At 37.4% G+C, this 12,110-nt stretch overlaps 1 protein-coding gene across 2 annotated transcripts in view; it reads right to left on the bottom strand.

The window, feature by feature from the left end:
- Positions 1–3,012: 3,012 nt before the first annotated feature.
- LOC120780937 (equilibrative nucleoside transporter 1-like) overlaps positions 3,013–12,110 on the bottom strand; it is a 135,931-nt gene continuing 126,833 nt past the window's right edge. For both annotated transcript variants that reach the window (XM_040113167.1, XM_040113166.1), the window contains exon 9: positions 3,013–3,282. In XM_040113167.1, the coding sequence (XP_039969101.1) occupies positions 3,141–3,282 (142 nt within the window). In that variant the 3' untranslated portion in view covers positions 3,013–3,140. The remainder of the gene's footprint in view (positions 3,283–12,110) is intronic.

The raw sequence follows: 12,110 nt of genomic DNA, 5'->3' as shown, positions 1-12,110 counted from the left end.
CGTCTATCTTGGAACCAGCGTAAACACCACCAACAATGTCAGCCTAGAAATCCAACGCAGGATAACTCTTGCCAACAGGTGCTACTTCGGACTGAGTAGGCAATTGAAAAGTAAAGTCCTCTCTCGACGAACAAAAGCCAAACTCTATAAGTCGCTCATAATTCCCGTCCTGCTATATGGTGCAGAGGCCTGGACGTTGTCAACAACTGATGAGTCGACGTTGCGAGTTTTCGAGAGAAAAGTTCTGCGAAAGATTTATGGTCCTTTGCGCGTTGGCCACGGCGAATATCGCATTCGATGGAACGATGAGCTGTACGAGATATACGACGACATTGACATAGTTCAGCGAATTAAAAGACAGCGGCTACGCTGGCTAGGTCATGTTGTCCGAATGGACGAAAAAGACTCCAGCTCTGAAAGTATTCGACGCTGTACCCGCCGGGGAAGCAGAGGAAGAGGAAGACCTCCACTCCGTTGGAAGGACCAAGTGGAGAAGGACCTGGCTACGCTTGGAATATCCAATTGGCGCCACGTAGCGAAAAGGAGAAACGACTGGCGCGCTGTTGTTAACTCGGCTATAATCGCGTAAGCGGTGTCTACGCCAATTAAGAAGAAGAAGTGAAACAGTCATTAAAAGAGATCTTAGTCTGAAGCTATACAACAAAAATACGGACTGGACTTCGTTCAAACAAATTCTTCAGACTAAAATAAAGTGTCCGAAAATCACAACAATTGAACAATTAGAGTTAGAAGTTAACACATTTACGAAAGAAATTCAACAAGCAGCTTGGGATAATACTCCGGAGTTAAAGCGGAAAAGTGTAGGTTCAAATTACCCCAAAGAAATAAAAATCCTTCTAATTAAGAAAAGAAAGTTACGACGGAAATGGCAACAAACCCGCTCACCACTCGACAAAACCAACCTTAATAAGGCAACAACAGAATTAAAACGAGAAATTGCTCATATTAAGAATGAGTCAATTTATAAATATTTATCTGAACTATCCGCTGACAAAAAAGATGATTACTCACTCTGGAAAAGTACTAAGTATCTGAAACGTTCAACAAGTCACGTTGCACCACTAAAAGTTGCTTCCAATACATGGGCTAGAAGTGATTGTGATAAAGCTAATGCATTTGCAAAACACCTAGCTGAAACCTTTCGTCCAAACGAGGATAGTGAAATCGCGTACCTCAGTAGCATTCAACAAGATCATGCAACAATCCCAGCAATCACCATTTGTGAACTTAAAAGTGAAATTAAAAAGCTTAAAGTAAAGAAAGCAGCTGGCTTCGATTTAATTACAGCTGAAGTGTTAAAGCAGTTACCATACAAATGTTTACGGAAGCTCGCATATCTTTTCAATACAGCAATCCGTCTGACATATTTTCCAAGCCTTTGGAAAGTTGCCGAAGTTGTTATGGTTCCTAAGCCAGGAAAGGATAATAGAAAAATCCCTGGAGGAAGGAAACGTATGCTCAGCTGTATTCCTTGACGTTGCACAAGCGTTTGACAAGGTATGGCACGAAGGCCTTATGCAAAAACTAAAATCATGTCTTCCGGTTGAGTATTGTGCTCTTTTAGAATCGTATATCACCATGAGATTTTTCCGTGTAAAACAAGAAAATGAATTCTCTGAACTAAAAGAAATTGAAGCAGGAGTTCATCAGGGAAGTATCTTAGGTCCACTTTTATATTTTTTGTATACAAGAGACTTACCGTTAGCACCAAACAGTATGACTGCCACTTTTGCGGATGACACCGCAATACTATGCGTCGAAAAAACAGCAGAAAAAGCTGCGCTAAAAATGCAACATGCAATCAACTCCGTAGTAAGCTGGACTAAAAATGGAGAATAAAACTAAACGGTGGCAAATCGGTTCATGTAAATTTTACAAACAAAAGAATCACTTATCAACCTATAAGTATTCTAGATGTCTGCATACCATACGCAAATACAGCTAAATATCTTGGCATCACGCTCGATGCTAGATTACGTTGGAAGGAGCATATTAAAATAAAAAGGATTGAACTTAATCTGAAATTGTCGAAAATGAAATGGCTAATTGGGCGAAGGTCAAACCTGTCCATACACAACAAATTACTTCTTTATAAACAAATAATCAAGCCGATATGGTCATATGGTGCGCAACTGTGGGGATGTGCCAATGATGGCAGTATTAATATTATACAACGTTTTCAAAACAAGGTGCTAAGAGGCACTGTAAATGCTCCTTGGTACTGCAGAAATGCTGATATTCATCGAGACCTAAGGATGAATACAGTCGCCGAAGAAATAAGGAGTCAGGCAGATGCCCACTACAAAAGGCTTAATGCACATGTGAACGAGGAGGCGAGAAATCTTCTTTTAGACACATGCCTCTGTAGTCGATTATGTCGCAAAAAACCACATAGCTTAGTTGGAAGCTAAAATATAAAGAAATTAATTATACTTTATACCGTATATGTATGAATATTACTATTAATTTCTATGTAATTTGTTTTTAAGTTATTCAAATCAAACTGCTCGTTAATTTTTGAAACTAGTTGTAGTGATATCAAACATTGTTAAAGTTTTAAAAATGTTTGTAATAAAAACTATCAAATGCATTTTTTTATCAGTTGCAAAAAAAATTTGACCTCTAGACTAAAATACCCCTTAAAACTTTTGTACATTTGTAAATATTTGTATTGTATTTTTTTGTAAAAATAGTGCGGGTATACCACCATCATTTCCATTTTTTTACGTTTCAATGCTTTACATTTTAAATTCTTATTGTTGTCGAAAATCCGTGTTTCTTCTGATAATATTATTATAGCTGTAGATTTTATTTAATAACCTTTAAATCAAATTGAATTCCAAACTCATTTTTTTTTAAACCTCAATTTCCATGTTTTCTTTAATGTTGAAGAACGAACGATTTATTTTCTCAATAGTCTCTTCACTATAGCAAAGGATATCTCCGTAAACCGCTGAATTTTATCAATGGTTTTGAAAGTCAAAAACACGGTTTAATTTTAATGAAATTTTATCAAACAATTTTATTTGATATTATTAATTTGTATTTTACATATGTTGAAATGATAATAGCATATCAATGTAAAATTTAATTAAATGAAAGAGATATATCATTTTTTTTTAAACAATAAAATAAGGATTTAAAAACGAAAATAAAATTCCACCGAATATTCCTGTAATGAGCATTGCAGCGGCAAACATTCCAGCCTTAACTTGATATTTCAGTTCAACTGATTGTGGGGCGTACATCATTGCCAAAGAGCTAAAAAATAAAGTGATTAATACGAAATAAAAATTGCATTGTGGTAATAACAAATGTTTAAATTTTTTTTTTTAAACAAACTAAAAAAGTTGGTTTATATTGCAAGTAATCTAACAACTCTATAAGCAAGTAACGGAATTCTGTTATACCCGTGACAGACATGTAGACATAATATCATAGAGTATAGGGGGTATTCCATACCAAATCGACTACTTTTGAACCCGACCCCTTTAGATTTTGCTGAAACTTATCCATCCTTTTCTACCCTTTGAAAAACATTTTAGAGAATTTTTTCAAAATTTTTTGTCAAACTTCAAAGAAAGCAATGAATTTTTCAAAAAAAGGCTTTTATATTTTCCAATAGCCATAACTTTTGTAAGAAATTGACTTTTGGGGAACTTTTTTTGAAAATTTGACCATTTTTTAAATAAATAAATAAATAATAAATAAATAAATAAAAAATTATAAAAAAAATCAGCCCACTCCGGGATTAGCAGGGATAGTTGTCAAATTAATTCAAGCTTTTTTTTTTTTGAGGAAAAAAAAAACAAAAATGGCGAACTTCCAAAAAATGACGATTTTACTTAAAAAAAAAACGATTATTTTATATAATTGATCGTGTTAAATTTTTTTCGTCAATTTTTCGAAAAGTTCATTCAAAAACAAAAATGTTTTTCAAAGGGTAGAAAAGGATGGATAAGTTTCAGCAAAATCTAAAGGGGTCGGGTTCAAAAGTGGTCGATTTGGTATGGAATACCCCAAAGATATCATGGTATTCTGTTTACTACGCTAATGACACACATGGCAATGTAGTAAACTCAAATACTAGCTTTGTTTCATAGGCATTTAATATTTTCAAAAAATTTTAAACAACAAAAATGTAGTTGTGTGTTGTGAAGGAAATAATATTTTGCAAGTATTTGGTGACACATTTGTACCATATAAAAGGTGCGTTCCTAAGTAAAAAGAACTTAAAAAAACTGAACAAATGGTTTTTTTCGGCAAAATCAATTTATTTTATTCAAAATAGTCTCCTTCTGCTTCAATACAGCTTTTTGCACGGTCCAAAAGCATGTCGAACGAGTGTTTTAGCTCGTTGACCGGTATGATCGCCAATATGGCGGTGCAAGCCTTTACGTCTGCATCACGCTTTCCTTTCGTGGGCAAATGCATTTTTCTGAAAAGGAAGGCTTCGCACGGTGCCATATCAGGTGAATACGGAAAGTGATTAATGGTTAAAATGTGATTTTTGGTCAAATAATCGTCCTTCGAATGTTGGGTTCTGAGCAATTTTTGGTTGTCAGTCAAATTGTGCGGAATAAACCGTACACACACCTCTCGTAAGCCCAAAAATACGATAAATTGATGTTTTGGAGATGTTCAATTCCATTTCCATGGATTTCAATGATGATTTTGGCTGATTTTTGATGATTTCACGCACAGTTTCGATGAAATTTCCGGCGATCATGGATTTTGATTGGCCCACATGTTGATCATCATTTATGTCCTCCCGACCACTTTGAAAACGTTGAAACCACTCGTGCACTCTGCTACGGGATAGGCAATCATCGCCATGAATTTGTTTCATGAATTGAAACGTTTCGGTAAAAGTTTTACCGATTTTAAAACAAAACTTAATGTTGGCTCTTTGTTCGAAGCTCATTTTCGCACCGATAACACAAACATACTGGCACTTATAACTTGACTTCCGATCGATGAAATGTCATGAAACTCTCACTGGACAATCGATAAAGATAGCAGATTCTAACACATCAGTCGACATATAGATGGCGCCACCTAGGGGCGTTAGATTCATAATTACTTCCTGTTTACTTTGGAACGTACCTTGTATGGTATTGTTACTACATGTCTTGTCTCTGTATAACTTTAAAGCTGAACTATGACGATTTGATTATTGGAGAATGGCAATTTTTGCTGACATGTCAAAGTTGACCTTTTTTGAATTTCGAAAAATTATAATATATGTTTTTGAAATATAGTTTCACTCTACCTATATACTCAAATGCACTTAATTTATATTAAGGGGCTGCACTATTATGAGGTTGAGGCTAGAACAGTGATCGCGCCAACGAAATGCCAAGTTCAATGACTCCAATAAGAAATGTTTGCTGTGCAACAAATGATAAAAAGTAGCACTACTCCCTTCAAAACCAAGTACGGTACTGTAAGTCGTTTAAAAGGCGAAAAACGAAATTAAGTCTAAACAATTATTTCTTAAAAATAAAACTATGTACTATACATGTAGGATAGCCCTTCCAAATAAACGTACTTGGTTCAACTTTATAATTAGCATACACTTTTATTTAAAATACATAAATGTTAAATGTTCATGTACAAACTGAATATGTGAAGTCCGTCCGTTTGACCGTCCTATATGTGTGATGACAGTTTAACGACTGTCTCTTGTTCTGTTTGTTAAGTTGGTTGTGCCCTATCAGTGCTGCCTATTGTTATAGGTCAGTGTTGCTTTTTGTAAGTGAGGTGAGTATGCGTACGTATTAATAGGTATGGCCACTACGTGTTGTCCTGTCATCGCTTCCCACAATCGGCCATCCTGCACTTTCATTCGACCCGAATGAAAGATAAAATTTTTTCATGAAATCTGCGACGGTAGTCGTGCGTCCGGGTCCTTCGTGATCTCCAACTTTCACAACTTCGTATCTGCCATGTTTCAACTGCTTAATGATCTTGTACGGTCCAAGATATTTTAGCTTCAGCTTCAGCCCAGATCCATACTGTGTACGTTTGATTGCTACCAGTTCATTAATTTTGTACTCAACTTCAGCTTTACGACGAACATTGTAGGTCTTGCGATTTTCTTCTTGCAAACGAACTATGTTCTCTTTCGCTTGAAGACGGCTTTTCTCACGCTCTGAGTCGATTTCTTCTGTTGCGAAGTTTTCTAAAAGCTCTTCCAGATTCGGCATTTCAGCCACTCGCATTTCTAATCCAGTTAATATCTTAAACGGCGATATTTTTGTACTACGAGGTGGAGTGTTGTTTATAGTCTGTTGTACGCGTTCTACATGTTTCTACCACTCACCAGGACTTTCGTGGCATAATTTCGATATCATAGCTATCACGATTTTGTGTATTCGCTCAACCTGTCCGTTCCCCCTTGGAACACCCGTGGCAATTGTTAGATGCTGAATACCTTCTTTCACACAGTACTCTTTGAAAAGAGTTGACGTAAATGCGGAGCCTCTGTCGCTGATTATGAGCTTTGGATTTCCAAATACCGACGACTGCTTCCAAAGTCTGTCAACTACTGCCTCTGCTCCCGTGTTTTTTGTTGGATAAAGCCAAACAAATTTGGAAAATGCGTCGACAACCCCAAGCAAATAATTATAAGATTTCTTCGACATTTCCAAAGGTTCAACGTGGTCGACGTGGTATGTACCTAAAGGACAGTCCTCCTTGTTAATTGGATTCAGCCAGCCTTCCTTTTTCCCTACTTTATTTTCGTTTACCAAACATTCGATACAGCTTTCTACTACGCGAGATGTTTTCGCTTTCAACTGTGGAATGTAATATGTTTTCTCCACTATGTCTTGGGTTTTCTTACTGGAGAAGTGACCTTGTTTATGTGTAATCCTTATCACTTCCTCCTCCATGAGTGAAGGTACTACTATCAACTCTTTGATGGGGTCCTTGTGTAATATGCCGTATTTCATATAGTAATCCTCGTATTCGTCCTTTTCTAAAATCTTCCGTACAGCTCTAACCCAATTGTCCTCTTCTCGAGCTTGCTTTAACCGGTGTCGCAATGAATCTTCCATGAGTAGACAGGAAACTCTGCTCAACGCGTCTACGTGCCTCATTTTAGTGCCACTTCGATGCTCTATTTCGTGATCAAAATCCTGTAAATACATTGCCCAGCGCGAAACTCTTAAGGGTACGTCTCGTTTCTTCATCGTCATGGCGAACGCATTAAAATCGGTTACTATTCGGAATTTAATACCTATCAGATATACACGCCATTTCTTGAGTGCTTCGATGATGGCTAAGACTTCGAGTTCGTACGAATGGTAAAACTCCTCACACGGTTTCGTCTTCCGACTCATATACTGGACTGGATGAAAGTTCTGATCATCTCTATTCCTCTGCAATAGCACTGCCCCATATCCGAATTTCGATGCGTCTGTATGCACCTCTGTTACTGCTCGCGGATCGTATAACGTTAAAACTGGCGCATTGATTAGTGCCGATTTTAGTTGCTCATCACCTAGTTCATATCGTACATCTTGTTTCAACATTTCTGACAATGGTCTCGCAATTGTTGCGTAACCTTCGATGAATCGCCTAAAGTACGAGGTTAGTCCAAGGAATCGTTGCATAGCTTTTTTATCACGTGGCAGCGGGAATTGTTTGATGGCGTTCGTCTTCGCCTCGGATGGTTTTATGCAACTATTCTTGATAATATAGCCCAGGAACTCAACTTTCCTACCCAGAAACTGACACTTGCTCCAATTGATTCGCAATCCACTAGCTGCAGCTGTCTTTAGCACAACTTCCAAGTTCTTGATGCCCTCGAATTCATCTTTGGAAAGAATTATAAGGTCATCCATGTACGCAATCACGATCCCATCTTTTATAAAATCTCTGAATACGGCTAGAATGAATCTCACAAACACTGCTGGTGAATTACAAATTCCAAATGGTACATACAAAAACTCATACTGTCCGGTTCCCGTAACAAATGACGTATATTTTGTGGATTCGGCGCTTACGGGCACGTGAAAGAATCCATTTACCAAATCAAGTGTCGTATATATCTGGGCACCTTGCAAACACTCGACTACTTCATCCATCAATGGCATCGGGAAATTGTCCCTTAGTATTTTCGCATTCAATCTCCTATAATCGCAGCATATCCTCTTTTCGCCGTTCTTTTTAGGTACCAGAACATTTGGTGATGCATATTCCGATGTGCTGGGTTTAATGACCCCTTCTTCCAACCATCGTCCAACTTGCTCATCGACCCAAATCTTATCTACGTAGGATACTCGCCTCGGCCTCTCGTATACCGGCTCATCGTCTTTCATTACAATTTTCATCTCGACAGGCGACTTCACGTTCTTCGCTGGTCGATACTCGGTTATCAACTTATCTATCATCACCGCATGTGTGTGACTGAGATGCTGCAGATCGATATGTGATGCTACACTCATATCAGAAGCCAAAAAGATGTGTCCAAACTCGCCAATCAATTCATTAATCCGATTCTCATCTTGTTCCATACTGTTCCTCTTCACAGCGCATACATCGGCACTTCCGTATAATGACGTTGATGCCTCGCCACGCTTCATACTATAAGCTCCTTGGGCTCGCTTATTAGTTGTTGACTCTGCAACTAAGCGCTCCACGTGTTCCTTTAAAACACCCTTCGACACCTCACAGCGTCCACGCGGTTCATTAACCACGTCCACGTGCCCCTTGGCACCAACTTCTTCTCCACACGCCTCAGATGAAACTTCTTCGGTACAAACACTTATGCCGGTCTTCTGCTGCACTCCCTTTATCTGCTTCGACCCTTTCTTGCAAAATTTAACGTCTTCCTCAGTCACTATCAAATCTACTTGCTTTAGGATATCATTCCCTATCACGGCATAATAACTTAAATCACGCTCATTTGCGACATGAAACTTAACTTCCAAAGGTATATTGTCTATAACCATTGATATCGTAAAACTGCCCATGGTTACCAATTCGCTGTTGCCAATGCCAGCCAAATACTTCTTTTCGTTACTTAATTCAACATCAAACCGTAGCATCAACAAAGCATCAATCCGAATTAGACACAAATCGGAACCAGTATCAATTAACGCAGACATCGTTTGGGACATCCTATTAGGTGCCGTAAAAATCAAATCTTTGAATAATAAATTGCTGTTCCTGCTTATCTTCCTCATTGTAATCATACTCCCTTTCGCACCCCTTTCTGGCTTGTTGACTTTGACGAAAGTTTTACATTCGGATGCTTTATGTCCTTCTCTTCCGCAACTGTAGCAGGTGAATCTGCCCTGTGGACAATCTCTAGCCATGTGTGAACTTTCTCCGCATCTAAAACACTTCCTATCTCCGGGATTGAAATTCGATGTTACTCTGTTTGACGACGATGATTTGAACGGATTTGCAAATTGGAATGGAGGCTTTCCAGCGTTGATTCGTTCGTAAATTTTGATCTGCTCCTTGAGATCACCGATGGACCTTGCTTGGTATAAATTGGATTTGTTTACTTTAGAATCCGGAATACCATCGACGAAATACTCTATAAGGCTGTGGTCATCTAAGTTTATAGGTTTCCCGATTTCCATCAGACAATATAGGTATTCACGCATATCTTCGTTCTGTCGTTTACGTCGGTTCCTCAATGTACGATGTACATCAATTGCTGATACGGTGGTACCAAACTCGCTCTTCAATGCTGATTTCAACGAACTCCAACTACAAATACCAACTTGACCACGTACGAACATCTTTGCAGCTCCCTTCAGTAATTGCTTGGCATAGATATATTTCTGTAGTTCATTCCACTGTACAGCTTCCGCATTATCTTCGAAGTCTTGTAGCCATTGTTCAAAATTAGACTGTCCTGAACCACTAAATGGAGTCATGGAATCTTCCACATCACGAATCGTAAACATCGATCGCTCTACAATCGGTGTATTCACGCTACGTCTACTACCGGCGTCATCGGCCTCATCCTCGCTTGCATTCAGGCCGAAGTGTCCCAGCAATCTGTCCTGCAGTACGGTTTTCCGTCCACTAGCTACTAATCCCAACCTTTCCAAGTTTTCCCTAAGTCCGTCCACAGTCAATGCTAAAATCTTTTCGCGGTCCATTGTCTTACAATGCTCTTACCAATTCAATTACAAAATCAATATCAATACAAATTAAGGAAGAAGTGAAATATTACAAATTTTAAATTTTATATACGTATTAAAAATATAAAATTCCGCAAATTCTTAATAAATTTTACAATATGTTACAAAATGAAAATGGTTACAAAGTTTATTAAAATTATTTCGAATAATAATATTGGAATAATGTTTGTAAAATGAAATTGAATTACAAAATTTATTAACCCTAGAACCATAACGTCATTCTATACTACGTTAAGACCAACTATGCGTAAATTTTACGCAGAAATGAGAATCCGCCTAATATAACCCGATTTTGAGCCATTTTGCAGTCTAAATTGATAATTCTTATCAAACAATTTATTTTTAAAATAAAGTATACGATTTTAAAAGAAAATTCAGTTCATTTTATTAAAGAAAAGAGAAGGAATAGATTAAATTTCATTAACACAGTTTTTACAAACTTTAATTTGATGTTCACCACAAATTGCTGATGATTTGCATATAGAGCAATATGTTGTAGTAAATCGTCTTTTTGTGTAGTGGCAAAATGTGCAGTATTTCCTTTTCGCCTTTTGCGGAGAAGCTTTTTGACTAACTATTGAACCTATTGGGTTGTTAGTTTTTATTATTTCATTTATTTTTTCTTTTAATTTTGTAGGCAACTGTGCATTTAGCAATCGTTCCTCTTGCCACGGTTGTGTGAGTTCTTCATGAAGTTTAAGTACAAACTTTGACCTACTCATAGGCTTAAGACCGTTTCGTGTTACATTGTGACTATATAAAAACGTAGGCATTAACTGAAGCAATATTTAGCATATTGTAAAAGAAACAAAGTGGCCACCGTTTCGTCTTTCTGTTGCAGCAAATATTTTGAGTCATCTGATCAAAAGTGTCAACTGCGCCTTTGGTCGAATTATATGTGAGTATAATTTCAGGTTTTTTTGTGGTTGGGTCTAGCGCTCCATTAATATGCATCGTTGAAAGTAATAGTACATTCCTATTTTGTTTTGGCTGGAATGACACTAAAGTCATATTCTCATTGTAAACGAATCAGGATGATCCACACTGCCGTGACTTAGTGTCAAGTAATTCCGGTGGTATTTCAGCTTTATTTTTACGTAGTGTGCCAACAATTGTCATACTGTAGGGATTATTTAACAGTTTTGTTGCCAAAGGGATGCTCGTAAACCAGTTGTCCATTGTTATATTCCGGTTACTTCCATGCAAAGGTTTCGTCAGTCCTTCAACAAAGTAATTGGCTAGTTGTTTTCCTTGTGTATTAGTAGACTTTCCGAGATACGGCTCTGCGTTAATAACGTATTTTGTAGCGACATCGCAGACCATTACAATTTTTATTCCGAATTTATTTGGTTTGTTCGGAATATACATCCTAAATGGGCATCTACCTCGAAAACCAACAAGTTGCTCATCGATGGTTACATAGGAACCAGGCTTAAAATTCTTTGTACAACTATCAACAAAAATATCCCAAATTTCAGAAATTGGCGCCAATGAAGACTTTTTCTTCCGCTCTTCTCTTGTAGTCATATCGTCGAAACGAAGTGAGTTTAGAAGAAACTCGAATCTATGTCTACTCATTGTCGCTCTATATCGATCGCCCGAATAAGAAGTGTCAAACAAGATATCAGTTGATAGATGGTTGCTCTTCAAAACAGCAGACAAATACAGCAAACCCAACAAGGCTTTTAATTCCATAAGACTTGTATTTGAAACCGTGGCATTTCTTGATTGATATTTATTTCTTAGTTGAGAAATTTTGGCATTTGTATGGTATAAAACAATATTCAATATCTCGTCACTAATAAACAGTTTAAATGCATCGCTTGGTTCCATGGCTTCTTTGGCGTTACCCGATGGTCCTGTAAATATTTAGTGTAGATGTACGAAAGTGTACTTCTCTCATTATTATTTTATTACCTG

This window comes from Bactrocera tryoni, unplaced genomic scaffold (genome assembly GCF_016617805.1).
Source record: "Bactrocera tryoni isolate S06 unplaced genomic scaffold, CSIRO_BtryS06_freeze2 scaffold_25, whole genome shotgun sequence".
Lineage (NCBI taxonomy): Eukaryota > Metazoa > Arthropoda > Insecta > Diptera > Tephritidae > Bactrocera > Bactrocera tryoni.
Note: the sequence above shows the minus strand (reverse complement) of the source record. Positions and strands in the feature narration are given on the sequence as shown.